This window comes from Aristolochia californica, unplaced genomic scaffold, assembly GCF_029961685.1.
Source record: "Aristolochia californica isolate CCGP_79_NKW_82.1479 unplaced genomic scaffold, dmAriCali1.0.hap1 SCAF_1, whole genome shotgun sequence".
In the NCBI taxonomy this organism is placed as follows: Eukaryota; Viridiplantae; Streptophyta; class Magnoliopsida; order Piperales; family Aristolochiaceae; genus Aristolochia; species Aristolochia californica.
Genome location: NW_027181770.1, coordinates 59,112,227 through 59,135,139, shown reverse-complemented (window position 1 = coordinate 59,135,139; position 22,913 = coordinate 59,112,227). Strand labels below are relative to the sequence as shown.

The following is a 22,913-nucleotide window of genomic DNA, read 5'->3' as shown; positions in this document are numbered from 1 at the left end:
TAATATATTCATTTTATAATTACTGTATTAAATTAGTGATTTAATAGTCATAATTAAAACAATGTTAAATAAATATTTGATAAATTGTTTTGGTTTAATTATCCCATTGCTATAATTAATTAAACCAAAGGTTTTAAATTTTATGATAATATATTATTAATTAATAATACGTAAAAATATATATTATGTTTTTAATGAAATAATTTATTTATTTATTTATTTATTTATTTATTTATTTATTATTACTTTATTAAATTAGTGATTTTAATGTTAAAATATATCTTATGTTATTAAAAAAATAATCCATATTTTTTATTTATAAAATAACTATTTTTATTTATTCAATATATTCATTTTATAACCATTGTATTACATTAGTGATTTAATAGTCATAATTAAAATATTAATAAAATAAATATTTGATAAATTGATTAATAATACGTAAAAATATATATTATGTTATTGATAAAATAATATATTTATTTATTTATTATATTTATTTTTTTAATTACTGTATTAAATTTGTGGGTTAATGTTAAAATATGTCTTATGTTATTAAAAAAATAATTTATTTCTTTATTATATGCGCTTATGTTTTTTTATATAATTTATTTTAATCACACGTAATTATTATATTAATTTATAATAAATTGTAATCATTAAGTAATATAATATAGTCTTTTATTAATTAGTTTATTAATATAATTTAATACTACACATTAAATCATTTATAAGTATAGTAACCAGGCTTATTTTAGTTAATTATCTATTTAGGCATATGTTCTATGTAAGTATATTACAAAAAATTATTTATTCTCTTGTTTATATCATATTTTTCATTTTGGGGCACTAATACTGGAATTTGTTTTCTAGTACACTTGAACTCGTCTATACTAACACCCCCCGAGTTATACCCAACTTTTTCTTTATCACACCATTTACTAGAATAACATTTATATGTTTACAACAATGCCACCATCTTAAGGTTATTTGGGAAACAATAAAAATATATAAAATGAAAAAAAAAAAAAAATAGAAACCATGTCCACCCAAACCATCTAGTCCTTAAAAAAATAAAACAACTAGCTTGTTCACCAACTCTGGTTTGAAAGGGTTGAGCCCATTCATCCAGGGTTTCCTGATATTTGTCTCAAATGTGAGAAGCCATTCAAGATTGTCGTCCTAAGCTGAGGCCTTCTCTAATATTTTGGAGGACTGTTACCCTACCAACAGTGTTTCTGCCTCTGAATACATGTTGCGTTCTTCTTATTGCCTCAGACTGAACCGAAGTGTTTCCAGTTCACTACACGCCTCAGTACTCGATACATGCAAAAATCAAAAGAAGATCGTGTAAACATGTTATTCTGAACCTCAAATGTTGTCATTCACATGAGGAAAATAAATGTACAGACAGGATGAGATGATAGAGTCTTGACAGTGGAGATGTACTTATCCAAGGATAGCTGCATTCATGTACTCAAGCGCTTTGTATTCCTTTCCACCTGTGAGCCTTATCCACCTTATCCACCTGTGAGAGTCGTGAGACTTATCCTCTTCCAGGAAGAAAAGAAGATCTAGCATGAAAGAAAAGAACCATTCGGGTAGCCAGAGGGATGACCGGCCGGCAGCCATATCGAGCCAGAGGGGTAAGACGTCGAACTGGCCAGAACTCCCCCGAGGAGGCTGTAGGCAAGTCATCCTTGGCTATCCGAGATGACTCTTATCTTCATGAAAGACCAATCTTCCGATAACTATCCTCTTCAAGTTCAGTGCTAGTAGTACTGCTGCTGCTGCGGCTGCTGCTGCGATGAGGATGAAGCTTGAGTGTCCTTTATTTATAGCTAGAGAGAGACTCTAGAGACAAGATTGCTTCAAAGGGCCACGTCGGTTATCCCCAAGATGTCTCATCCATAAATTTGACCAAAATGCCTCGACTCCAATCTTCTCCTGCCCAACAAGAGGAATATATTCTCAATATCCAACAGGAACCAATGCCTGCCATGGTCTTTCTCTTGCTGATGAACAATAGAATCAGTTGCAATCCACAAGGCAGATGACCCTTTGCCTCGTTCAAAGGGTATGGTCCTACTACCCTCACACTCAATTGCAGAGAGGTTTTGCATTTGGTGGCCCTATGCCATGGTGGGGGAAGGAGACATTAATGCACCACTTTTCGTCTTTTCCCCACTTTTTGTGCCCCCATTTATTCCTTTTTTTGCAGCATCACTCTCTGAGGCTTTGCCCGAGCACCAATCAAAAGTGAATCTCTTCGACCACTAAGAGAGGATACTGTTTGACTTCGTTTCTCTAACACCATCCTTTGAAATTTTAGGGAATTCAAACAGGGAGCAACATGCTATACCAAGCTTCTTCACTCAAAAAGCTAGCAAAGCACATGAGAGAGAAAAATCCCACCCCTGTTGATCTTGTCCATGAATGAACTAGATAACAGATCTCACATGTCCGTTATTTAACGGTCGATCGACGAAAAGCTTTATTAAGATGCCCTTAATTTATTCCCTTGCTCAACAGTGATGTTAAAAGAGGCTACCTGAAGAAAAGGGTCCTCCCCAGTAGCTGTTACTTGTTCAGCTGCAGAGAAAATGAGAGGAAACAAAAGAAAGTGAAATTTTGGGCTTTGAAAAAGCCTAAGTACTTTCACTTTCTTTCAACCTAAAACATTACCCTTACAAAGTTTTAAGAGTAAACTGACACCCCTTGGAGATAAAGAATCATGGTGTCTTACACACTAACAGTAAGAAGGAATGAGTTTTGACAAGCCAGCACTAATGAACCAGTGCCCTTGCACGATTATATGCAATGTACACAGACGATTAAGGGAAATTTCTCCTCTGTCATGTGACCCCTTAAACGTCTAAACCAAATCCCATGATGTGATTCACTCAGAATGAGAAGCAACCTTGTTCATCATAATTTTTTTTTACTTTACCGACTGCTGGGGAGTCAGATTAGAGAGAGAGAGAGAGAGAGAGAGAGAGAGAGATGGTAAGGGTTTGCACATTACTTCATTTGTCAATCACAATCACATAACTAATCACCTGCCCTCAGTACATATCAATCTGCACCAAGCTACATATGCTCAATCATAACTGAATCATTCTTATGATCTTGTTAAGAATGAAATTGCGCAAAGTTTCAATACCAAGTGGCCTCTCATGATATCATGCAATTCATAGAGACAGGAAGAGAAAAGTCCAGCTGATTCCCAAAGATTTTGCAGGTAACAGGAGATTGGAGGCATGAGCTGAGCACTCGTTCCTCCCTTCTTTGTGCTGAGATGGAACGAAAAAGCAGAAGTCATCCTATGGGTAATGATGAAATTGTTGATCTTGAATTCTCATTCACTAGTATTTGATTAACTTGATTTACCCTTTTTTTTTTTTGTCCTGGTGTAAAATAGTAAAATCTCTTAAAAATCACCATTTTGTTTAAGTTAAATGATCGTTTGATTAATACTTAGAAAGAGTTTTAACTTCAGATGATCATTTTACTATCAACTTGCCCCTGTATAATGGGAATAAGCCTATACTGATGATAATGTTAATTCCTTGATAATTTATTCCATCGGTCTCAATACAAGGCTTGCATTATCACAACTGAAAGGTAACCAGTACACAGAGATTCCCACTTTTTACTGTTCTCTTCTTCGTTTTCTGATAAAAAGTTGGAAGCATTTAAAAATTCAGAAAGCTGGGTTCATCTGAAACCTGGCCTTACAGTCTTCATTCGTCAGAGGATCCATAATGCAAAAGTGCATATTGTTTACAGAATAAATCATAGATGCTTCTGCTGCCTCCCTTTTCAAATGCTTTGACCGAGGCATTAGTGAACTATCCAATGAAAAATAGCTTTCAAAGCGCACAAGAAGATTGGACTGGATGTTTTATTGTTACAAAGATTGAATTGCTCTGTGTAGTACGTACTGGGTAGAACAGTGCATGTATTGGCGGCAGAACCGCTTCAAAGCTCTGGAAGACAGGAAGGAGAATGATTAAGAGGATGGTTTAAGCTATTATTTGATGGAAGTTGGTGAATCTTTCTGGGTTGCCAATCAGTTGAAAACCAATATGTTTGAAGGTAGTAGGGTTGGGATAGTTATATGATCCTAAATGTATGTTTTTTTGTTTTCCTCTTAGCTTATGCTGGCCTTGAGGGGGCAATTGTGAAATTGAGTCTAAGCCTATCCCAAAATAACTAACCAACTCAGGAAACCTTTTTTCGAACTAATAAACTCAGTATCTTTGATTTTACTAATCCATGTGGGACTATTCTTTAACCCTCCCTCACGTGTAGGCCATTTTTTGTGGCTCTATAAGTGGATAATTTGGGTGGAGGCCCATATATAAGTACTTGCTCTGGTACCATATGAACTTGGGTTCAAAACACATCCCAAAATAACTAGCCATCTTAAAATCATATTTCCCAACTAATAAACTCCCAACCTATGTGAAGTTGAATGGGCAGCAATTTCTTGTTTAAACCAGCTATGTATACCAATATGGACCAGACTTACTGATATCTACTATCCCAATGGATCGTGGTCTGATTAAATCCAATATGATAATGGTTCGACATGAAAAGCCCTGTCAGGATCATAATCATCTTGCCAATACAAGAGCTTTTTTTTTTTTTCCAATTTAGAGGGTGGTACTACTAGTCGTCATCATCGTATCGATTTTTTTTTTTTTGTTCTATTATGGGCAAAATCCTCCTTCACTCACTCTAAATCCACCATTGTAGAGGTCTGACTCAGAATTTTAAGGATTTAAGTCATGTCGAAATCTGAATTAACCCGATAAACTCGATAATATAAAACCTGAACATGGTGGTGTGTTTAGAAAAGGGCAATTTTCAGCAATCTTCTCAAGATAATGGACAGCTTCCCATTCATGGCACCCTCTTCGTTCGCTGGGAAGTTAGTAATGGTCCTAATGGATCTCATTTGGGTTGATAAAGCCCAAAAGGCAGACATTCTGCAAACCGTGGATTCCATAAAATTCAACCAAACTTAGCTGGGAAGAAACCTCAGCAGACTTTATCTGCTTTAAGATCCATGAACGCGTCGATGAGATGTTAATAGGCTGTAAAGAAGCTTCAACAGGTTGTACCCATCACTTTACCAAGTACAAATTCTCATTCGTGAAAGAGAAGATTTCAGGTTTCAGAAACTCATGTAAACCCGACAGTTAACGAGAAAATTTTGCTCTTTATATGGATTACTTTGGAACCAGTTACTGCAGTCCAGAAATAAATAACTGAAGCAGGAGAACACAGTTCGCAGACTCTTATAAAGAGATGAAAGGACAATAAAAAGAAGAGGCCCGAGACTGGTGTCTGCTGTGTTTTCTTTAAAGCATTTCGGAGGATATGAACGCATGTTGCTGTCGATTGAGGATGTGGACAGATAAGGCATCTTTGGCTGGATTTTCGACCTGGGCAAGAAGAATTTGACCTCGTGGATGCAGGCCAGCCTGCCAGACTTCTGTTGAGCTTTCTTTTTCATGGCTTTCAGCATTCCTACTGTTCATGGTCGGGCCCCTGATCTTAAGACGACCCAGTTTCAATAATACTCATTCAATCAATCTAGCTCTTTTCCTTTGTCCGTTACGTCAACTTGATTTATATTGATTGAAAAACGATACCGACAGAGAATAATAAATGGAAATGAAAGATACAGTTTACAACAACCCATGAACTTGGTTTTTTTTTTATTTGAGATCTGCTGAAATGAATCTTTCCAGTGAACTTCTTTAACCTGAATGAGCCTTGCCTATGTTAAAGAGGTTTCCAACCCATTCACATATACCAACTCATTTTCATGACTAAACAGCTTTTATTTTACTGTGTAAACAAAAGTACTTCCTGGTTTATTTATCTCCAGTCTCAGATGCAACTAAAACATTTTTGGCCCACCGAGGACGGATCTTCTGCTGCAATTAAGTGGCCTCAGCTGTTCTTATCTCACACTAACGGGATCAATCAGCAGGTGACAATAAAGTTCTGTCATTATTCAAATGCATAACCCCATAAGCCTCCAAGCTCCAACAAACCACCCCATTAAATAACTGCATGGACTAGAAAAATTATCTATATATATGTGGATGGGTCTTAAAATATGCTTTGTTAGATAGAGAGTTAGGTCTTGTGAATTGAGATTGATACATTAATTTTATTCACTACTTCTGTCGCATATCGGGGCGATACCGTGTAAATTTTGGATGTGTCGATACGATAAACCGAAACTGATATGTGGGGTGGACATGATTTATTCTTGATTGATTCTCTGGGGGAGTGAGGCCAAGTATGTAAGACCAGAAATGGCATCTTGGGTTGACAAGATTGAAGCAAATTAAGCAAACAAATATGGTATTGGATGAATGAAATAAGAGAAGGAGCAGGAGAGGAGTCTGGCAATAAAATTTGAAAGAACCTCCATTTATGGTGTTGTTGGTTTAGGAAGATGGAGACTCTAAATTTTTCTTTTATGTCTTGGTCAACTAGGGCTAATTGGTTTTTATTAGTAAGCATAATCTTTCATTTGAATAAATACTTATAAGTCTAGTACTCTAATAGTGTGTGTATATTTATGTTGAATGTTCTTCTTAGAGCTGAAGTTTCATGTGAAAAAAAATTGGAGATGACTTACTGTTACCATTTCTTCTCTCTCTCCATGCAAAGTCTTCTTCCAGTAGAGTGTCACATCAATCTGTTCTCTCTCCCTGAAATCGATGAGTGGACATATCCTAACTGCATGATTCATGTAGATTCCTGTCTTGGAGTTACTGAAACAGCCCTATTTGATCGTCACACTCTTCGAGATACGTTGCTCATCGACGCGTCCTCGGTTCTTCATCCTCTTTCTTTTACCAAGAAAGGAAAGACTGAAAGATACAGTCGCGCTGCTTCGTTTCGTTTCAGCGATTTTCGGTTGACTCTTTTTGCTTTTCAATACCCTGTAAAGCGTTCTTTCCGGTCACCTGCGAAACCGAGATTTTCTTTTTTATTTTCTGGTTCGTGGGCAAAACCCAGTTTCTTTTGACTATTTTTTGTGTATTTATCATCAGTGTTTGCTATTGGTGTTCAATCTGGTGAGTCGGCTTGGCTTTTCATCTGTTCAGATGGCGGAACCCTGAACGTTTTCTGAATCTTCTGATGTTTTTTTGCTTTCTCTACCTAAAAGCAGTTGGTTCAGTCTAGGCGAAAAGCTGAAATTTTTCTATCTGCTGAGTCCTAAACCGGGATCCACACCATGAAACAATCAGAAAATCACTACCACCAACTCTGCAATCAGTTCTATTCTTCTTTGATTTCTGAAATCTCCAATGTCCAGACCTTTAAAGGAAAATGGTCCCTGATAAAATCCAAGCTGCAACAGCTTCCAGCCCTTCTATCCGATCTCTCCGACTTCCCAACTCTTTCTTCGAATCCCCTTTCAACCGACCTCCTCAAAGCCCTTTCGCAGACCCTATCGGATGCACTGTCGGTCGCCCTTCTCTGTCAATGTCCAAATCCTCCCGTCGGGAAGCTTCAGACCCAAAGCAATCTCGACTCCATTACCACCCGCTTTGATCAGCATATCCGCGATGCAGATGTGCTTATAAAAAGTGGAGTTCTCCGTGAGACCCATCTCGGTCCTGGGCCTCGTCGTGAGGCTGTGCGGATTGAGGCTCGGAACCTAATCACGCGGCTACAAATAGGTAATTCCGAGTCTAAAAACTCAGCCATGGATTCTCTGCTCAGTTTGCTTCACGAGGACGATAAGAACGTACTGATTGCAGTAGCACAAGGGGCAGTCCCCGTTATTGTAAAACTGCTCGACTCGAGCTGTGTAGAGATAAAGGAAAAAGCCGTTTCTGCAATAGCTAGAGCCTCGGTCCTGGAGAGCAGCAAACATGTCTTAGTTGCGGAAGGGATTTTGCTTTTAAATCATCTTCTTCGGGTAATTGAATCCGGCACTGGGCCTGCAAAGGAGAAGGCGTGTGTAGCCCTCCAAGCTCTGAGCTTTTCTAAGGAAAACGCCCGTGCAATTGGGTGCCGCGGTGGGATTTCCTCTCTTCTAGAAATCTGCCTGGCAGGCACGCCAGGATCACAAGCTGTGGCTGCTGGTGTTTTGCGAAATCTGGCCGGTTTCCCCGACATTGTTCCTAATTTTGTTGAAGAAAATGCCATCCCTGTTCTAATTGGAGTTGCGGCCTCTGGAACCCAAGTGGCTCAAGAAAATGCCATTGGGTGTTTGTCAAATTTGGTTTCTGGGGAAGATGAGAGCCTGAAGATGATGGTGGTCAGGGAAGGTTGTATTGAATGTTTGAAGAACTTCTGGGATGGAGCTTCCTGGACCCGAAACCACGAAGTTGCTGCTGCTCTGTTTAGGAACCTGGCTTCCTGTAAATCAATTGCTGAGCGTCTAATCATTGCTGGATTCATACCTCGGCTAGTAGGGGTACTAAATTGTGGGGTCTCAACTGTACGAACCACTGCAGCCAGAGCAGTCTATGAAATGGCATTTACAATGAAAACAAGAAAAGAGATGGGTGAAGCCGGGTGCATTGCACCTCTTGTCCGAATGTTTGAAGCCAAGGCAGTAGAAGAGAAAGAAGCAGCAGCCAAGGCAGTTTCCCTGCTCCTGTCATACATTGGCAATAGAAAGATCTTCAGAAAAGAAGAGAGGGGAATTGAAACTGTGGTTCAGCTTCTTGATCCTTCAATACAGAATCTGGATAAGAAACATGTCATTGCTATACTGCTTACTGTTTCACAGTGTAAGAAGTGCAAGAAAAGGATGGTGGCTTCAGGGGCCTGCCGCTACTTGGAAAAGCTTGCAGAGATGGAGACTGAAGGAGCCAAGAGGCTTCTGGAAAATCTTGGCCGGGGTAAGCTGTGGGGAGTATTTACAAGAACTTGAGAGAGAAACAAGGTCAGGTTTGGACCCATATGTACACTCGTACATACTCCATTGTTAACATTCTTTTTCTTTGCTGGTAGTTCATACGTTACTATGAATGAACAGGAGCAAGCCATAGGTAAATTGAATTTTCTTCTGTATATCAATGGTTTAGAGAAGTTGCCTTTCTTCTGTAAGATATATATTCCTGTCATGATCTGTTAAGTTCTTCAAAGTCTTGCTAATAAAGATTGCTATTTGCTCCTGCATTAGAACTTGAAAATCTTGCACTGTCCTCCATAGCTGCCTTGTACCTGAATCCTTTTATTTACCGTCTGCATCGTCAATCTTGGAGTTGGATTTAGTGAAATCAAATTCACCTAGGAGTTGGATTTGTTGAGATCAGATTCAACGAAAATGCTGAAACCCATGAATGTGCTTCTCCCTTGAATAAGACCCGACGCTCAGCATTTCCGTGAAACTTATTTCAGCAAATCCAGTCTTTCAAACTTGAGTCTTAATCTATTATAACCTGCATATAATATTTAAAATGCAAAAAGCAGGCCGGCACACAATATATATTGAAAGAAGCTGCCATTGAAACAATTCCAGTCTTTGGTTATAATCCTTGCCTAGACCTCTTCCAAGGATCATCCTCTTCCATATCCGAAAGAAAGCCGACCTGCAATTTGTCAAATAGACGCAGGTTGTTAGCTGAAACACACCGGAAACTGAATCCCAATTTGTATTTACTTGAATGGAGAAAGAAAGAAAAGAACCCAGAACTAACCCACCCCCACCCAGTTCACACAGAGACATTTTGCACCTTCCTATGATGCCTACCACAGTCCTTGCGACACCCGCAGAAACGATGGCTGCAAGCTAGACCAAAGAGATGGAATTGATCCGTATGTATCTCACTTTAAATCTCACAACTCGCAGCAACTGATCGATCAAGAACCACTTTCTTATTGGACCAATACAACACTCATTTTCCTATCCTTTATAATATTTTTAAAAATAAGAAGAATCAAGAAGACCTAAAACTTGAAGAGCCATTTCCCTGCCCTCCTCTCCCACCAGGTGGCCGGGGCAGACTCTTATCTGTGTTTAGGGCTGGGAGCAGATTTGGGTTTTCAAAAAACCTAACGCCAACCTGACCTGACCTGCTACCACCTTGACCTATCTTAAGTGAAATCACATCCTCATTAACTTAATAATTGAATACTTTAATCTAATATTTTTCTCTAATTTTTAATATGTAGCTATGTACATTTATTGTGCCTATCACTCACTAATGGATACCAAGGTTCCATGTCCAAAATTAATTTCATATGGTTGATCACTTTTATTGTAAGCATTGAATCTATTTAACACCTAGATTAATAAACTGTCATTTTTTATTTTTCTCAATTCAATTAAGAAAATTCACCATGAGTAACGTGTCACAATTATGTCCATTTATTTTTGTATTTTTTATTGCTCGATCTATATATGTAACTATGTATATTGGACTATCTAAAGAAAATCATTGATAATGTGACTCCACCTTAAAATATTAAAATCACATTTAAATATGAATAAGTAGGTTAATGTTGCACAACCACTTAAAAGATGCTCAAAGTGAGAATATAATAACACATTTGACTATCACTAATCAACCTTTTTGATTATCTTAATCACTTTCTATAATTAGCTTGAGCTGAAGGGTCTCTCGTGAGATTTTCAGCTTTCGCAAAATAGAAAGTATTGCCCAAAATAGCAATGGAAAGTCTTTCCAGGCATATATGTTACTTATGAATACTAAATAAATAGATAAAATTAATTAAATGTTCATGTTGTAGTTTGAATAATGGTTGATCATGCCGTTATAGGAAAAAAATTTAATATTTTTACTATAAAAATTAATTTTTACCTTAATTAATATTGTTACAGGGTGATTTATTGGGTAAATGATTTGGATGGCGATGGTGTGTTTCTGTACAAAATTAAAGCGTGCAAGTCTTGCAATAATATATGAGAATTAATTCAAACACACCATCGGCATCCAAATCATTTACCCGATAAATCAAATAAAATGATTTTCAAACAGCCACGTCACAATTTAGAAAGTGGGTTTGATTAATCTCAATTATTAAAGTTGAGATTCATCATACATCCCTTTGCTTTTACTTAGCGTGGCCAAATCATATCTCATTTTTTATTTTTTTACCCAAAATGACTCTTATCTAATTCCAACGACTCCCTGGTGGGCCCACCTTTTATTTTCAAAATAATTGGCGTGGCCGGTGATTCGCAGGATCTCTTTAAATTCTGTTCACTCTACCCTACCCTTTTTGTGTGTGTTTTTTTTCTTAGCACGTGATACTTGATTTATGCCGAGTTAGCTAGAGTCCAGGAAGACTCAACCCTTCACGGCACCACCGAGCCATAGTCAAGTTCTTACACGATCTGCATTATCGAACTAAATTTGTAAAATAATCCAATTTATTTGGCTTAAGTGATCAAAATTATCCAACTAACACAATTCCAATAATTATTAAAATATAATTTATGATTTAAAAGCATTTTTTAAAATACGAAGAAAACCGATAAAAACTAAAAACTGGCTTTTTAAGAATAGTATTTTTTTCTTAATTCGAATAAATAGTCTAAGTCAAAGCGGTAGGTCTATATAAACCAAAAGGTCATCAAAAGGTGGCAGATGTGGGTCGGTCACGCAGTCAACACGTGTACTTTTCCAATGGCTTTCTTCTCAAAGGCAAAAACTTCCTAAAAAGATTAATAAAACATTTCTCGCCGCCAAAAAGTCCAAATTGACACCGGAGTCGGTCATATCCCCTCATCAATGCTCAAAAGCGTCTGTCCATTTAGAGATTCCCCGTAACTATAATCCTGACTATTCACAATCCTGAGACTCACGTGAGAGAAAAAGAGTTAAATTTTCTATCAACTTATTGATATAAAATTAATTATTATTTAATTTTTTATATACATTTGGTTTTAATTATATCAAATATGCATTTATCAAGCTTAGGTTAGATTCAATTAGTTAAGGATTTAGATATGATTTATGGATATATGGGGGGTTTTAGAGTGTCATTAAGGTAATGGATAACCACGTAATAAATAATATTTAAAATAAATAAAAATTCCGTGGACAACTGGCAGAACTTGACGGTGAATGGACAAATACGTCGGGAAACAGTGAAAACTGGAGGTTGGTTTGGTAAATAACTATTGTCGATAGAAGATGCCTTTTTGCCAGCTCAGCATGAAAAGTGGCGATATTTTTTGGTGACATGGGTCCCACGTGAAAATATCATCACCGCTTCGACTGCAAAAACGCAATTATTCACTTCGTCATCCTCAAAACGAAGAAAGCCAAATCGAGTAAATTTTGGAGAGAGACGAAATAAACAAAAGTCAGTTCGTCAGATTATATCTTCCCACTTTTCTCTGTTCTCGATATAAATATAGAAGATCACAAGTCCACATGTCCAGTCTTCCTTCCCTCTTCTAGGATTTCTAGGTTTTCTTCTCCTCCATTTTTGGATCACGCGAGAAGTGGTCGAGAGCCGAAAGAGTTTTGCGTTGTTCTTTTTTTTTTTTTTTATCATTTTCTCCTGGTAGGGTTTGAAAAAAGGATTTTTTTTTTTTTTTTTTTGGTGTTTTCACTCGTTTTTCTCTCGGAGAGGGGAAATGGAGAAGAAGATACCATGTGAATTCTGCAGTGATTCGAGTGCGGTGCTATACTGCCGCGCCGACTCGGCGAAGCTCTGCCTCATCTGCGACCGGCACGTCCACTCCGCGAACGCGCTGTCGCTGAAGCACATCAGGTCGCAGATCTGTGACAACTGCCATGCCGCCCCTGTTTCGGTGCGCTGTGCGACGGATGGACTCGTTCTCTGCCAGGACTGCGACTTGGATTCGCACGGTAGCTCTACCGTCGCCGCCGCGCACCATAGAGTCACGCTTGAAGGGTTCTCCGGTTGCCCCTCGCCTCTCGAACTCGCGTCTCTCTGGGGATTCGATTTTGACGATAAGTCGCTGCGAGGCTTGTCCCCGGCGCCGCATCATCAGTGCGATCCGATGGAGCAGAACCTTTCGTTCCACGTCAGTGAAGATTCGGGGTGGGGATGGCAGCCGCAGAATTTGGAAGTGCCGAACGCGGGGCCTGCGGGACCGCCGACGAAGAGGCGGGGGGCCAACTGCGGGCGGCATAAACAGATGATATATCTGCAGCTGGTGGAGCTGCTCAGGCGGGATCTGATGTACGAACCCGGAGCTGAGGGGAGCTGCGAACTGAGCCCCGGGACACCGAGCAGGAACGCGCAGCCGGGAAGTGGGGACAGCAGAGCTTCCGATGCCGCGGACATGTCGATGCAGGACATGCCCTTTACGTCGCTGCTTATGTTGCCCGGAGCAGATTTTAGGGATAGTGATCGGCTTGTGGGCGAAGATGTGTTTTGGGACTGTAACGCCGCTGAAAAGAGCAGTCAGGTTCTACTTCTTGCTTGTTCCTCTCTTTGTAGTATTCTCTTCTGTTAAACTAGATTCCTCTCTTCTAGGCCTCTCTCTCGCTCTCGATTTATTCGTATTTGGAGATTCAAATTTTGCACTTTGAAGTTTTCAGTCTCGAGGCTATTGCTTGATTGTTACATTTCTGGGACTTTACTATTTTTGTTCGATCATTACCTTTCGACTCTTAACTGTTTTGGCTCGAGTGGATAGACGTCTGTGTTGCTCATTTTCCTAGAACGGGCACGAAACTGGAAGGTCGATTTGTTCTTTTTCCTTGTTAGTGGTACCATAATTAGTAGGAAAAACAGGGGGAGAAAAAATTGCAGAAAAACAGAAGCCATGAATGAGATCTTGTTAGAATCGTTGGGTAGGGCGCTGGTAAAGTAAACTGAGGTAGTCTATGTTCTCATTAATGGGTGCCCTTTAGATCCTCTGTGGGACTACGGATATTGACAGAATAGAGTTCACAGGTCCCAAATATAGCACTTTGGACTCGGAAAATAAATTCATCCATGGCAGCCAAACTGCTTTAGACTCTCTCCGGCCCTCCTTTATCTTTCTGCAAATGATTTTATGTTATGGCTTGATACTAGAAATTGTAAGAGATGTTGTTGGTCCTTTTGCTGTGGCTAGAGCTCATAGTTTCCTGGGTCCAAGTGTCAAATGCGCATATACATGTGACATCCCTTCTTGAGTAAGTGTTTCATGGTCTTAATCAACATATTTTGATTCTTCTGTAGAAAGTCATGAAATAATAGGTAAAACAGATATTCTATGCACTGTTGTTCTTTATAATTTGATTGATTGTTGTCTCTTTTACAAAACATGCTTGCTCACTGCCATTAGTTTTTCCTGCTTCTTGCAGATATGGGATTTTAATTCAGGAAAGTCCAAGGAGAACCAAGGACTCGGCCAGACAGAGGTTGGTTATGGTGCAAATGAAGTAGAGTTTATGCTCAGGGATTACAATAACCTCATCAAAGAGAACTCTATGTCTAGTACAAATGTTTTAGAAGACTTGTATGACATGAATTGCCGTGCGGCTCATGATGATCTCTCCTCGACCAACATTCAACAGATTTCAACTTCCAATGTAGGGTTCGTTTGGCATTCTATTTCCTGATTCTTCTTTCTTAGCATGAAACCTGTTGTCATGAACAAACCAATTAACACACACACAGAGACACCATTTCAGTTCTCATGGAACTTTGTAAATTTTTTTTTTTTTTTTTTTCTGGAGCAGATGGGTACCATGGAGTCATCGAGAAAATGGCAAGGTAACTCAAACCAATCATCAATCCAAACCCCAACAACATCAGGCTATAACATGTTGCCACAAGTAGGAGCCAGTGCATCCACTGCCAAAGACCTTCATTTTGGAGACCAGCCTTCCCTAGTAAGAATTGAAAAGGGAAAGAGCATGAACAAAGCAGACATGGAGCTACTGCAACAGAACCGCGACAACGCAATGTTACGTTACAAGGAGAAAAGAAAAAATCGCAGGCAAGATCTCCACTGCCTCAATACCTCTTTTAACTTCCTTGAATACCCACTTGCTTAACCATTAACATGATCTTAATCTCAATAAACTGACACATGCATATTAACAGATATGATAAGCACATCCGATACGAGTCGAGAAAAGCCAGGGCAGATACAAGAAAACGTGTAAAGGGTCGTTTTGTGAAGGCTACGGATGTTTCTTACAGTGAAGTCAGTAGTTGAAAGTTGATTGATTGTAAATGCTTTCTGCTGTGCTTTCATATACCCATGTCTTCACAACTTCTGTGACATTTTCACATCCAACTTTAGGTTTATGTATTTTTCTTCATCATTGTTTTCTTTCCTGTTAACGAAAATTGTCGCAGAATTTTGAGAGATGTTGTATGAAGTTGTTAGTACTAATTAATGTCCTCTTTTTTTAATCTTTAAGTAGGGTACTCAGAATACTACCCGAACCCGAGTGGGTTGGTTATGGGTCTATGTTTTTTGTCTGTTTAATACACGGGTTGGATTTAGGTCAACCCACCCATTTTCAACAACAAGTTTAAATTTATCTCAGATCCGACCCGAAGCCATCTTGAACCCACCCATTTTCACGCTACGAAGGTGGGCCCCTCAAGAGTACAGAAAATATAGCAACCTGCAAGATCACTGCATCAAATCCAAGGGCCGCGAAGCCACGTGACGCGGATCGACACCCCCTAAAAAACCGCGGCAAGATTCAAATTTTCGAAACCCATCTCAGCGAACCATAAAAAGTTTTCACTATAAATAACCCTTCCCCCCATACAACTCCCCATCTCATTCCGCTCGGCGATTCGCCTCTCCTCTCAGCCTCTTTCAAGTTAGAAATCTTTAAACCTCTCCGATCTCTCCCTGCTTTGAAAAATGTCTGGTCGTGGAAAGGGCGGTAAGGGTCTAGGCAAGGGCGGGGCCAAGCGTCATCGCAAGGTGCTGCGTGATAACATCCAAGGTATTACGAAGCCGGCCATTCGTCGTCTTGCTCGCAGGGGTGGCGTCAAGCGTATCAGTGGTCTTATCTACGAGGAGACTCGAGGCGTTTTGAAGATCTTTTTGGAGAATGTGATTCGTGATGCTGTGACTTACACGGAGCATGCCAGGAGGAAGACCGTCACTGCCATGGATGTGGTGTATGCTTTGAAGAGGCAGGGAAGGACTCTTTATGGTTTCGGTGGTTAAGGGGGTCTGCTCTTTGAAGCTTTTGGGGGTCGGGTCTGGATTGGCGCTTTAGGGTATTGTGTAAGATGTTGGTCTTTCTTCTTGCTGATTGTAAATTTGGATCTCAACCCTATCAGGTTATTGAAATGAAATTCTCTTTAGCAGTTTTGTTACTGTAAATAGTTTTCTTATTATTGTTTATGGTAACCGCACAAACATATGAAAATTAGTTCAAAGATATCTTTTAAATATTTTGCCAAATGAAAGGTTTTACAACGGAAAAATTGGTCAAAAGACTCGGAACTCACAAGAAATTTAAGTGCAATGCTTGTCGGATCTCGGGTAATTGATACAAGAAATCTAAAGTAGTATGCTCAACCCTAGTATCATCCCTCAATTGTGTCATCTTTTTTCACCAATGAACTTGCACGAAAAACCTGGATTCTGACGGGGCTTTGTTTATTATAGGCGTCACAGGATTCAAAACACAAATTTGGGTTTTGGGCATGTTTTGGGTCGCAACCCAAGACATCAGCTCATTATTCTAAACTTGAAGGCCTGCTTACTAGGAACAGCTCTGATAGACTCATAGGATCGATCTCATATTGAGCTTCGACACAGGTCCCATTGATCGGTTAATATGGTTCATTTGAATCCAGTTGACTTGGAATTTAGGTGTTCTAATGCGAGGCGCATCCGTAATATATGCATTTGGATTGATCGACGACCTCTATACGGAAGCGTATTTTCAAGGTATTTAAATTATTATTCCAATTTTATTTGCATGTATATGCTTTTGTAGTTATGATTCAGTCCAGACTTTCCGCCTTTCCAGGAAAAATTTCAAATAGATGATTCAATTCAACTGTTCAAATGACGTTCTCAATAATATGGAGAGAATAGAGAAAAAAATTATTGATTCTTAAATATTTTATCCAAAAGCTTCACGATTGAATCTCCGGTCTCCACTTTACCAAGTCTGATGAGAGGGAGACCTGTCACGTCTGCGTTGTCTTAAATGAACCATGAAAGGTTTTCTCTTCGACCTCGTCCCTACTCCATGATCCTGAGAACTCAGCGCCCTCTGCCCCGGTTACGGGGAGATTGGAGTGGATTTCAGATACGAGGAGTTACTTGTGGGAAAGGATAAGCCTCTGTTCGACTAATTTATGGATGGAAACTGTGTCTGCTATTCCCGTCTTGCTGAGATGATCGGCCAAAACCATTTTCGGCCTTCTTCTTAAAATCGTTAAGTGGGTAGACTTCAATAAATCTTTCCAGATTACCCAGTTCAACAGCATTTGCTTAGAATAGAAGAAGCTTCAGGGGATAACCGGGGAAGTAAATCATGCTCCCACATTTTGACTCGTCGTGGGGTCCGCTGTTGCACTCCATATTTATTTTGAAATATGGGTCGTCCCCCGAAGGTCAAGTCTCGGCCAGTGCTGCTTCAATACTCCGAGCTGTGCCAGCGCCAATGGCCATGTGAGATTGTCTCGGGGAAAGCTCCATCATTAAACAATGGCTATCCAGTTTCTGAAAATGAATCTTCCACCTTCCTTGCTCCTCCTCATCAGTCTTCTCCAGTACTCGTAAGAATCTCTCCCTTTCTTCTATTTGATATAAGGAGTTGTTGCTATTGCTGTTCGTTCAGATTTTGATCTGTCCGACCTGGTATTGGGTTTGAATTCCTTCTGATGTGATCTTTCTAAGTCTGTTTAATTGGGTTATTAGTTTAAATTTGTCTGCTGTTTGCAGGACTTTTGTCTCCTAGAGGTGAATTTGTTTTGATTCCTCGTTTTTTTTTCCCTTAATTCCTTTTGAGTGAGTGGAATTGCTTGGTAAGTTCTGCTGGAAGCTGAATTTAGGCTTTACTTTCTTGCGTCTTTTACTCTATTTGGTTTTGGGTTAGCCACATTCTTATTAACTTCTTACTTGCCCATCTGGTGCGTGGGTGTACCGTGTCTGGTGACTTCATTGTCTCTGCTCTCCTTATTCACCATTCAAATCATTCTCTAGTTTTTTCTTGTTCTGTTGTTTCATAATATCGATTTAAAACTGCTCATGCGATTCCCAGTAGAATTACCCTGAATGCAACCCTGACTTGATTGGGCTGGATTCTCTTTTTAATTTGATTTTGTTTCTTGTGGTTTCTCTTTTTTCTTTTCCATGTTAGAGCGGTCTAACTTTTTAGATTCATTGACTTCATGGAAACAAGAACCGAAGTTCTGTCAGTGCTGTATAATCATTTGATTTCTCATTATATGCTTTTCCCCTGCTTACTTGCTGTAGGATGTTCTGTTTGGTACATCGTGAGAAGGATGGGGTGCACTTCTTCAATCTCAAAGAGATATATTTTTGGAATGAAAAAAAGGTTGAATATCCCAGAAGTTGTGGTTTTTGTTCCAGGGATGTGGGTTCCTTCGGATGTAGATCTTCCGAAGTCTCTCAAAGGATTCCTATCTCAGAATTTGCTTGAAAGGTTATCAGCCCTGCGCAGCCAGATCATGCTAATTGCAGAGCAAACTGGTCCTCCTTCTATCTCCTCTTAATTTTCTCATTTTTCACAGTTTTCCTCTTATTCTTATGCTATCGAATGTGGTTTCTGTAGGTGGATCTGCTCTTTCAGAGCTTCAAAGGGCTCTCCAAGAGTACATACCTCTTTTGAGAGGCTTGACAAAGAGAGGTTTGAAAAATATTTTGCTCTTGAAATCAAATTCAAAATCTCTTTTCAATATCTGACATAATAAATTTGTGATCTTATAGAATACTGCCTAGCAGAAAAGGTTAAATTCAAGTGGAAGCACTTGGGAGATGATCCGCAAGTAAGATTCTTGGAACGACACCTCTTACTTTCGTTTTGTGTCTCTTGAAGCTTTAAATGCTGAAACTTGCCTAGCAGGAAACTTGTATATCTAGCTCCTACTTTGAGCTACTCTCTCTTGTACACATGATGGCTATGTTAGTATTGTCAGAGGCGAACGCCATGCTCATTCCTAAAGATTCCGAAGTTGGAGAAGGAAGGAAGGTATCAGAAGGTTTGTTTTCTGGATATTACTCAAACCAAATAACAATACATACTTAAAGGATTCAATTACATCTTTCCTTAAGTCGGTGATCTTTTAGTGTCTAACTTTGAATGGTGATTAATGACTATCATTACCAGATTGCAGGACTGGTGCAATCGATCTATTGCTAAAGGCATCAGGATGCTTAGAGTATTGTGTTAGCCATTTATTGACCTGCCTTCCACCACATACAATGTATGTCCTCAGACGATAGATTTTGATTATAAAATTTTTGGAAGTTTTTGTTTCTCTTCACTTTTATATGATTTTCACACTAATTTTTTGTTTTTTTGCCTAGGGCAAGATTACCAAGAGACTTACAAGAGGGTGTATTGAAGGCTATTTCCATGCAAGCATTAGGCCTGGTATTTTTTTGTCTTCGAAGTTTTGGTTTTGCAGTTTGCCATTGTCTGTATGATAGATGAGACAAACTATATTAAAACTAAAAGTTAACAAAAGAAAAAAAAAATCTAATTGGAAAGGAAAAAAGGAAGAAAGAGGAGAGGGAAAAAGCTTGTGAAACTAACACAAGATAAAACATTAAATATCTAAATACTTAAAAAATTTCATCCATAATATGGATGTTCTCTACTAAACCGATAGACCAGACACAATTAATACATCTGTTATTGCATTTTTGTTAATGAATTGCAGTCTCTCATTGTCCTCACCTTTCTCCTCCTCCTCTCTCTCTCTTTCTATTTCTTTCTTTTCTTTTTTTTTTTTTTTAGAAAGATTTCTCTCCTGTTGTGGAAGATTTTGCTGAAGTTTGTGGCATTCAAATGCACTTAATCACCAGAATCTTTTTTGTTGATATGTCAGTTTACAGCTTTAATTTTTGTAAATAAAAAATTTCTGTTCCACTGATACAGCAACTGCTGCTACATTGAAGTTAATAATTGGTATCATATCTTCATTTTAGTGACAAATAATGTAGAAAACTCAGAGTATGCTTACTCCCCCAAAAGAGGCTTCTAATGGTGAAAACTACTACCATGTGAAGACTTAAAAAGATGCTCCTACTACTTTATTAAAGATTAAGAACATAATAATAGACACCATGATCATGTACAACCTTCAAATTTATGAAAGCAAGAATCAAGTTGGATAGTTGACATTATGCAAATATTGGATTTCTAATATTGGTGAACATTACCTCTTTCATTGCTTCTCTTTTATAAAATTTCTATACGAAAATGAAATTGAACATATGAAGAACGAAAGGCACAATGGAATTTTACATGGTTCACTAGGAACCTAATCCACGGACAGAAAGATAGTGGGATCATGTTCTATTGAATTAGAATGGTTTTTTGCATAACTTACAAGCTTATTTATAGGCTGAAGGGGGATAATTTGAATCCCTAATCCAAGATTTAAATTTCCTTTATTTATAGAATAAAATCAATCCAGAGTTTTTTTCTTGATTTTTGGGAATCAAGACATATGTATCTCTTGATTGATTTGTCATTGATTTACTAATTTATTATAAAATTAATTACGAATTTAAAAATTTATTCTCTCATAAAACTCTTGATCCATCATGTCCAAACATAGAAAATTCTTGTCTGAAGCTACTTACAGGGAAACAAGAAAAAGAGAAAAGCTTATGATTTCTATTTTGAAAAACCTACATTTTTTTGTAACCACTTTCAAATTTTAAGTGTTGTTATTTTAGCAGTCTGCTAGCTCTCTGGGTCTGGTCATTGAGATGACCGTTCACTCAATCCTCCTTTAGATTTCCTCCCTCAATAATATGCCTGCATTTCCTAGCACTATGATAAGAAGAAAATCTTGAATCTCCGGAAACATCCCTCCACGGTTTGGTGGAATGGCAGCCCCCTTCCCAGGGGTAGTTAAATTTGAACTTTGATGGTTTTTCTTTGGGAAAGCCCTGAGCAGCAAGTTTTGGAGGTAGTATTAAGCATCATCATAGGGGAGAAGTCCTTTTCTCGGGTCGTACCAGGTATTGTGATTTGGCTGAAGCAGAAGCTATAGGCTCTTCCCCAAGGGATTAGGCAATTTGCTCAAAATTTTACAGGCCATTTGGTTGTTCAGGGATTCAGCTCAAAGTTATCTGGGTGTCCAAGAAATCAAACTTTTGCTTTCTTTTTGCATTATCTTACCTTTATTGACACTAAGCAATTTTACTAGAGCTTTGTTTGTTCATACCTAACTGCAAAAGCTCTGATGCTAAGGGAACACTTCTTTAGTGAGCTCCATTTTCCTATGTTATGCCCTCAAATATGCTTGCCATGTAGATTCGCTTTGAAACCAAACCTTTTGAGTGCAGGCAGTTGAAATGCAGCTTGGATTGGCTATTCAAAGTCAAAAGGCCACATTGTCTGTTAAGAGGAGGTTGGCATGTGAACAAGTTAGCTATCTCGAGCAAGTAAGTATTGAGCATAGCTGGGCAGTAACCTTTTTTGGAATAATGAACATTTAAAACAAAGAAAAAATTGCGAGAGTTTTCTATTTGGAAATGGTGAACAAGATGTTATTGTCATGGAGAAAGCACTTGTTCATTTAAGGGTACATTTCATCTCATTTTGTTCACTTTCTAATCTTCTTGTTGACCAGGCTCACTACTGCTTATCAGGATGTATTAGTGAAGGATATGGAAAGAAACATATCTTGTTCCTCAAATGGAAGTATCTTGAAGCAAAGGTGTGAATAACCATCTGATGCTGTAAACAGTTAACAGCTTATATGCTAATTCTCATTAATCGATTTTTTTTTTTTTTGGTCATGTTAAAATGTCAACAGGCTGCAGCATACTACTACCATGGCTTGGTCCTAGACAAAGGCACTGACCCAAGCAGCCACATTGCTGCTGTCTGTTGTCTTCTTGCTGCAGAAGAGATCCTCACGGACAGCAAGAAAGGTTGCTTAAATTATTGCCTTGCAAGACCCGTCACCAGGTGGTTTCTCTTTCCTCTGCTTTTAGCTGTATTAAGTCTCCAAAAACGATGCTAATTTTGATTTCTCAGATCTCCACCTTTATGGGGTATAATGAAGCACGTGCATCAGAAAATTCCTGAAGCTGCATCGAAGAAGTCTGAGATGTGCTCTTATCTCTTTGAGCAAGACAAGTAAGGGTTGAACTATCCAAAGAAAATTCCAAACAATTGTCTTTGGTAGAAACTTATTTTCCATACTCTTTTTGTTTTCTTTTGTATCTGATACAGGGTTCCTCCAGAATTGCCTGATCTTCCAGATTTTCCATTATCCTTGAAGGCTGATGATTATGACTTACCAGAAATTGATACTTTGTGGGATAGTGAAAAGATAGAGCCACAAGTTCAAACTCTTAAAGAACATTTCCATGACGAGGAAGAAGCATAATTCAACTTTGAATGAGTTCCTATGTTATAGCCCTTGTGAGCGACAATGTTATTATTTCTCTTTTATGTGGTTCATGTAGAGAGACTTATGATGATCAATTCAAGCTGAGTATTGCAAAGTTGGAGAAATATTTCGGACAGAAAAACTTCTCGATCACTAGAATAACTAGAGAAGATACAGAGTCTGACCCACTCTGTAAACTTTTATCAACCAGGCATCTGCCGTCTAAGAATTTTGTGAGAAGAAACAATCTGCTGCTACCCAAAGCGATCTGTCAGACTTGACTATAACCAATAAACCCAAAAGACCCAACCTGGAAACTGACTTGGCCTTGTCATTCAGGTCTCTCAACAGGATAGTCTGAAACTCAAAGGTATGACGGTTTCCACTTT

At 38.6% G+C, this 22,913-nt stretch overlaps 4 protein-coding genes across 4 annotated transcripts; all 4 read left to right on the top strand.

Annotated features, from left to right (window-relative positions):
• The first annotated feature begins 6,866 nt into the window (after nt 1-6,866).
• On the top strand, nt 6,867-9,177 carry LOC137963778 (U-box domain-containing protein 10-like). The gene has a single exon (XM_068810981.1). The coding sequence runs from the start codon at nt 7,271-7,273 to the stop codon at nt 8,921-8,923; it is 1,653 nt and encodes a 550-aa protein (XP_068667082.1). The 5' UTR covers nt 6,867-7,270; the 3' UTR covers nt 8,924-9,177.
• A 3,427-nt stretch (nt 9,178-12,604) lies between these two features.
• On the top strand, nt 12,605-15,641 carry LOC137953269 (zinc finger protein CONSTANS-LIKE 14-like). Its single transcript, XM_068800594.1, has 4 exons — nt 12,605-13,405; nt 14,292-14,519; nt 14,670-14,929; nt 15,037-15,641. The coding sequence occupies exons 1-4, from the start codon at nt 12,605-12,607 to the stop codon at nt 15,149-15,151; spliced, it is 1,404 nt and encodes a 467-aa protein (XP_068656695.1). The 3' UTR covers nt 15,152-15,641.
• Nucleotides 15,642-15,731: 90 nt separating this feature from the next.
• Nucleotides 15,732-16,281, top strand: LOC137953279 (histone H4). Its single transcript, XM_068800605.1, has one exon. It carries the CDS (start codon nt 15,818-15,820, stop codon nt 16,127-16,129), a length of 312 nt encoding a protein of 103 aa, XP_068656706.1. The 5' UTR covers nt 15,732-15,817; the 3' UTR covers nt 16,130-16,281.
• A 1,401-nt stretch (nt 16,282-17,682) lies between these two features.
• On the top strand, nt 17,683-22,584 carry LOC137963771 (uncharacterized). The gene is made up of 12 exons (XM_068810968.1): nt 17,683-17,700; nt 18,401-18,637; nt 18,720-18,794; nt 18,875-18,933; nt 19,011-19,146; nt 19,275-19,371; nt 19,475-19,541; nt 21,470-21,568; nt 21,757-21,843; nt 21,943-22,097; nt 22,167-22,268; nt 22,365-22,584. The coding sequence occupies exons 2-12, from the start codon at nt 18,430-18,432 to the stop codon at nt 22,519-22,521; spliced, it is 1,242 nt and encodes a 413-aa protein (XP_068667069.1). The 5' UTR covers nt 17,683-17,700; nt 18,401-18,429; the 3' UTR covers nt 22,522-22,584.
• The last annotated feature ends 329 nt before the right edge of the window (nt 22,585-22,913 follow it).

Coding starts and splice junctions, on each gene's coding strand:
- LOC137963778 (XM_068810981.1), top strand. CDS start 7,271: ATGAAACAATCAGAAAATCACTACCACCAACTCTGCAATCAGTTCTAT.
- LOC137953269 (XM_068800594.1), top strand. CDS start 12,605: ATGGAGAAGAAGATACCATGTGAATTCTGCAGTGATTCGAGTGCGGTG. Junction 13,406..14,291: donor CCGCTGAAAAGAGCAGTCAG/GTTCTACTTCTT, acceptor TGCTTCTTGCAG/ATATGGGATTTTAATTCAGG. Junction 14,930..15,036: donor GAGAAAAGAAAAAATCGCAG/GCAAGATCTCCA, acceptor GCATATTAACAG/ATATGATAAGCACATCCGAT.
- LOC137953279 (XM_068800605.1), top strand. CDS start 15,818: ATGTCTGGTCGTGGAAAGGGCGGTAAGGGTCTAGGCAAGGGCGGGGCC.
- LOC137963771 (XM_068810968.1), top strand. CDS start 18,430: ATGGGGTGCACTTCTTCAATCTCAAAGAGATATATTTTTGGAATGAAA. Junction 19,147..19,274: donor AGGAAGGAAGGTATCAGAAG/GTTTGTTTTCTG, acceptor TATCATTACCAG/ATTGCAGGACTGGTGCAATC. Junction 19,372..19,474: donor TGCCTTCCACCACATACAAT/GTATGTCCTCAG, acceptor TTTTTTGCCTAG/GGCAAGATTACCAAGAGACT.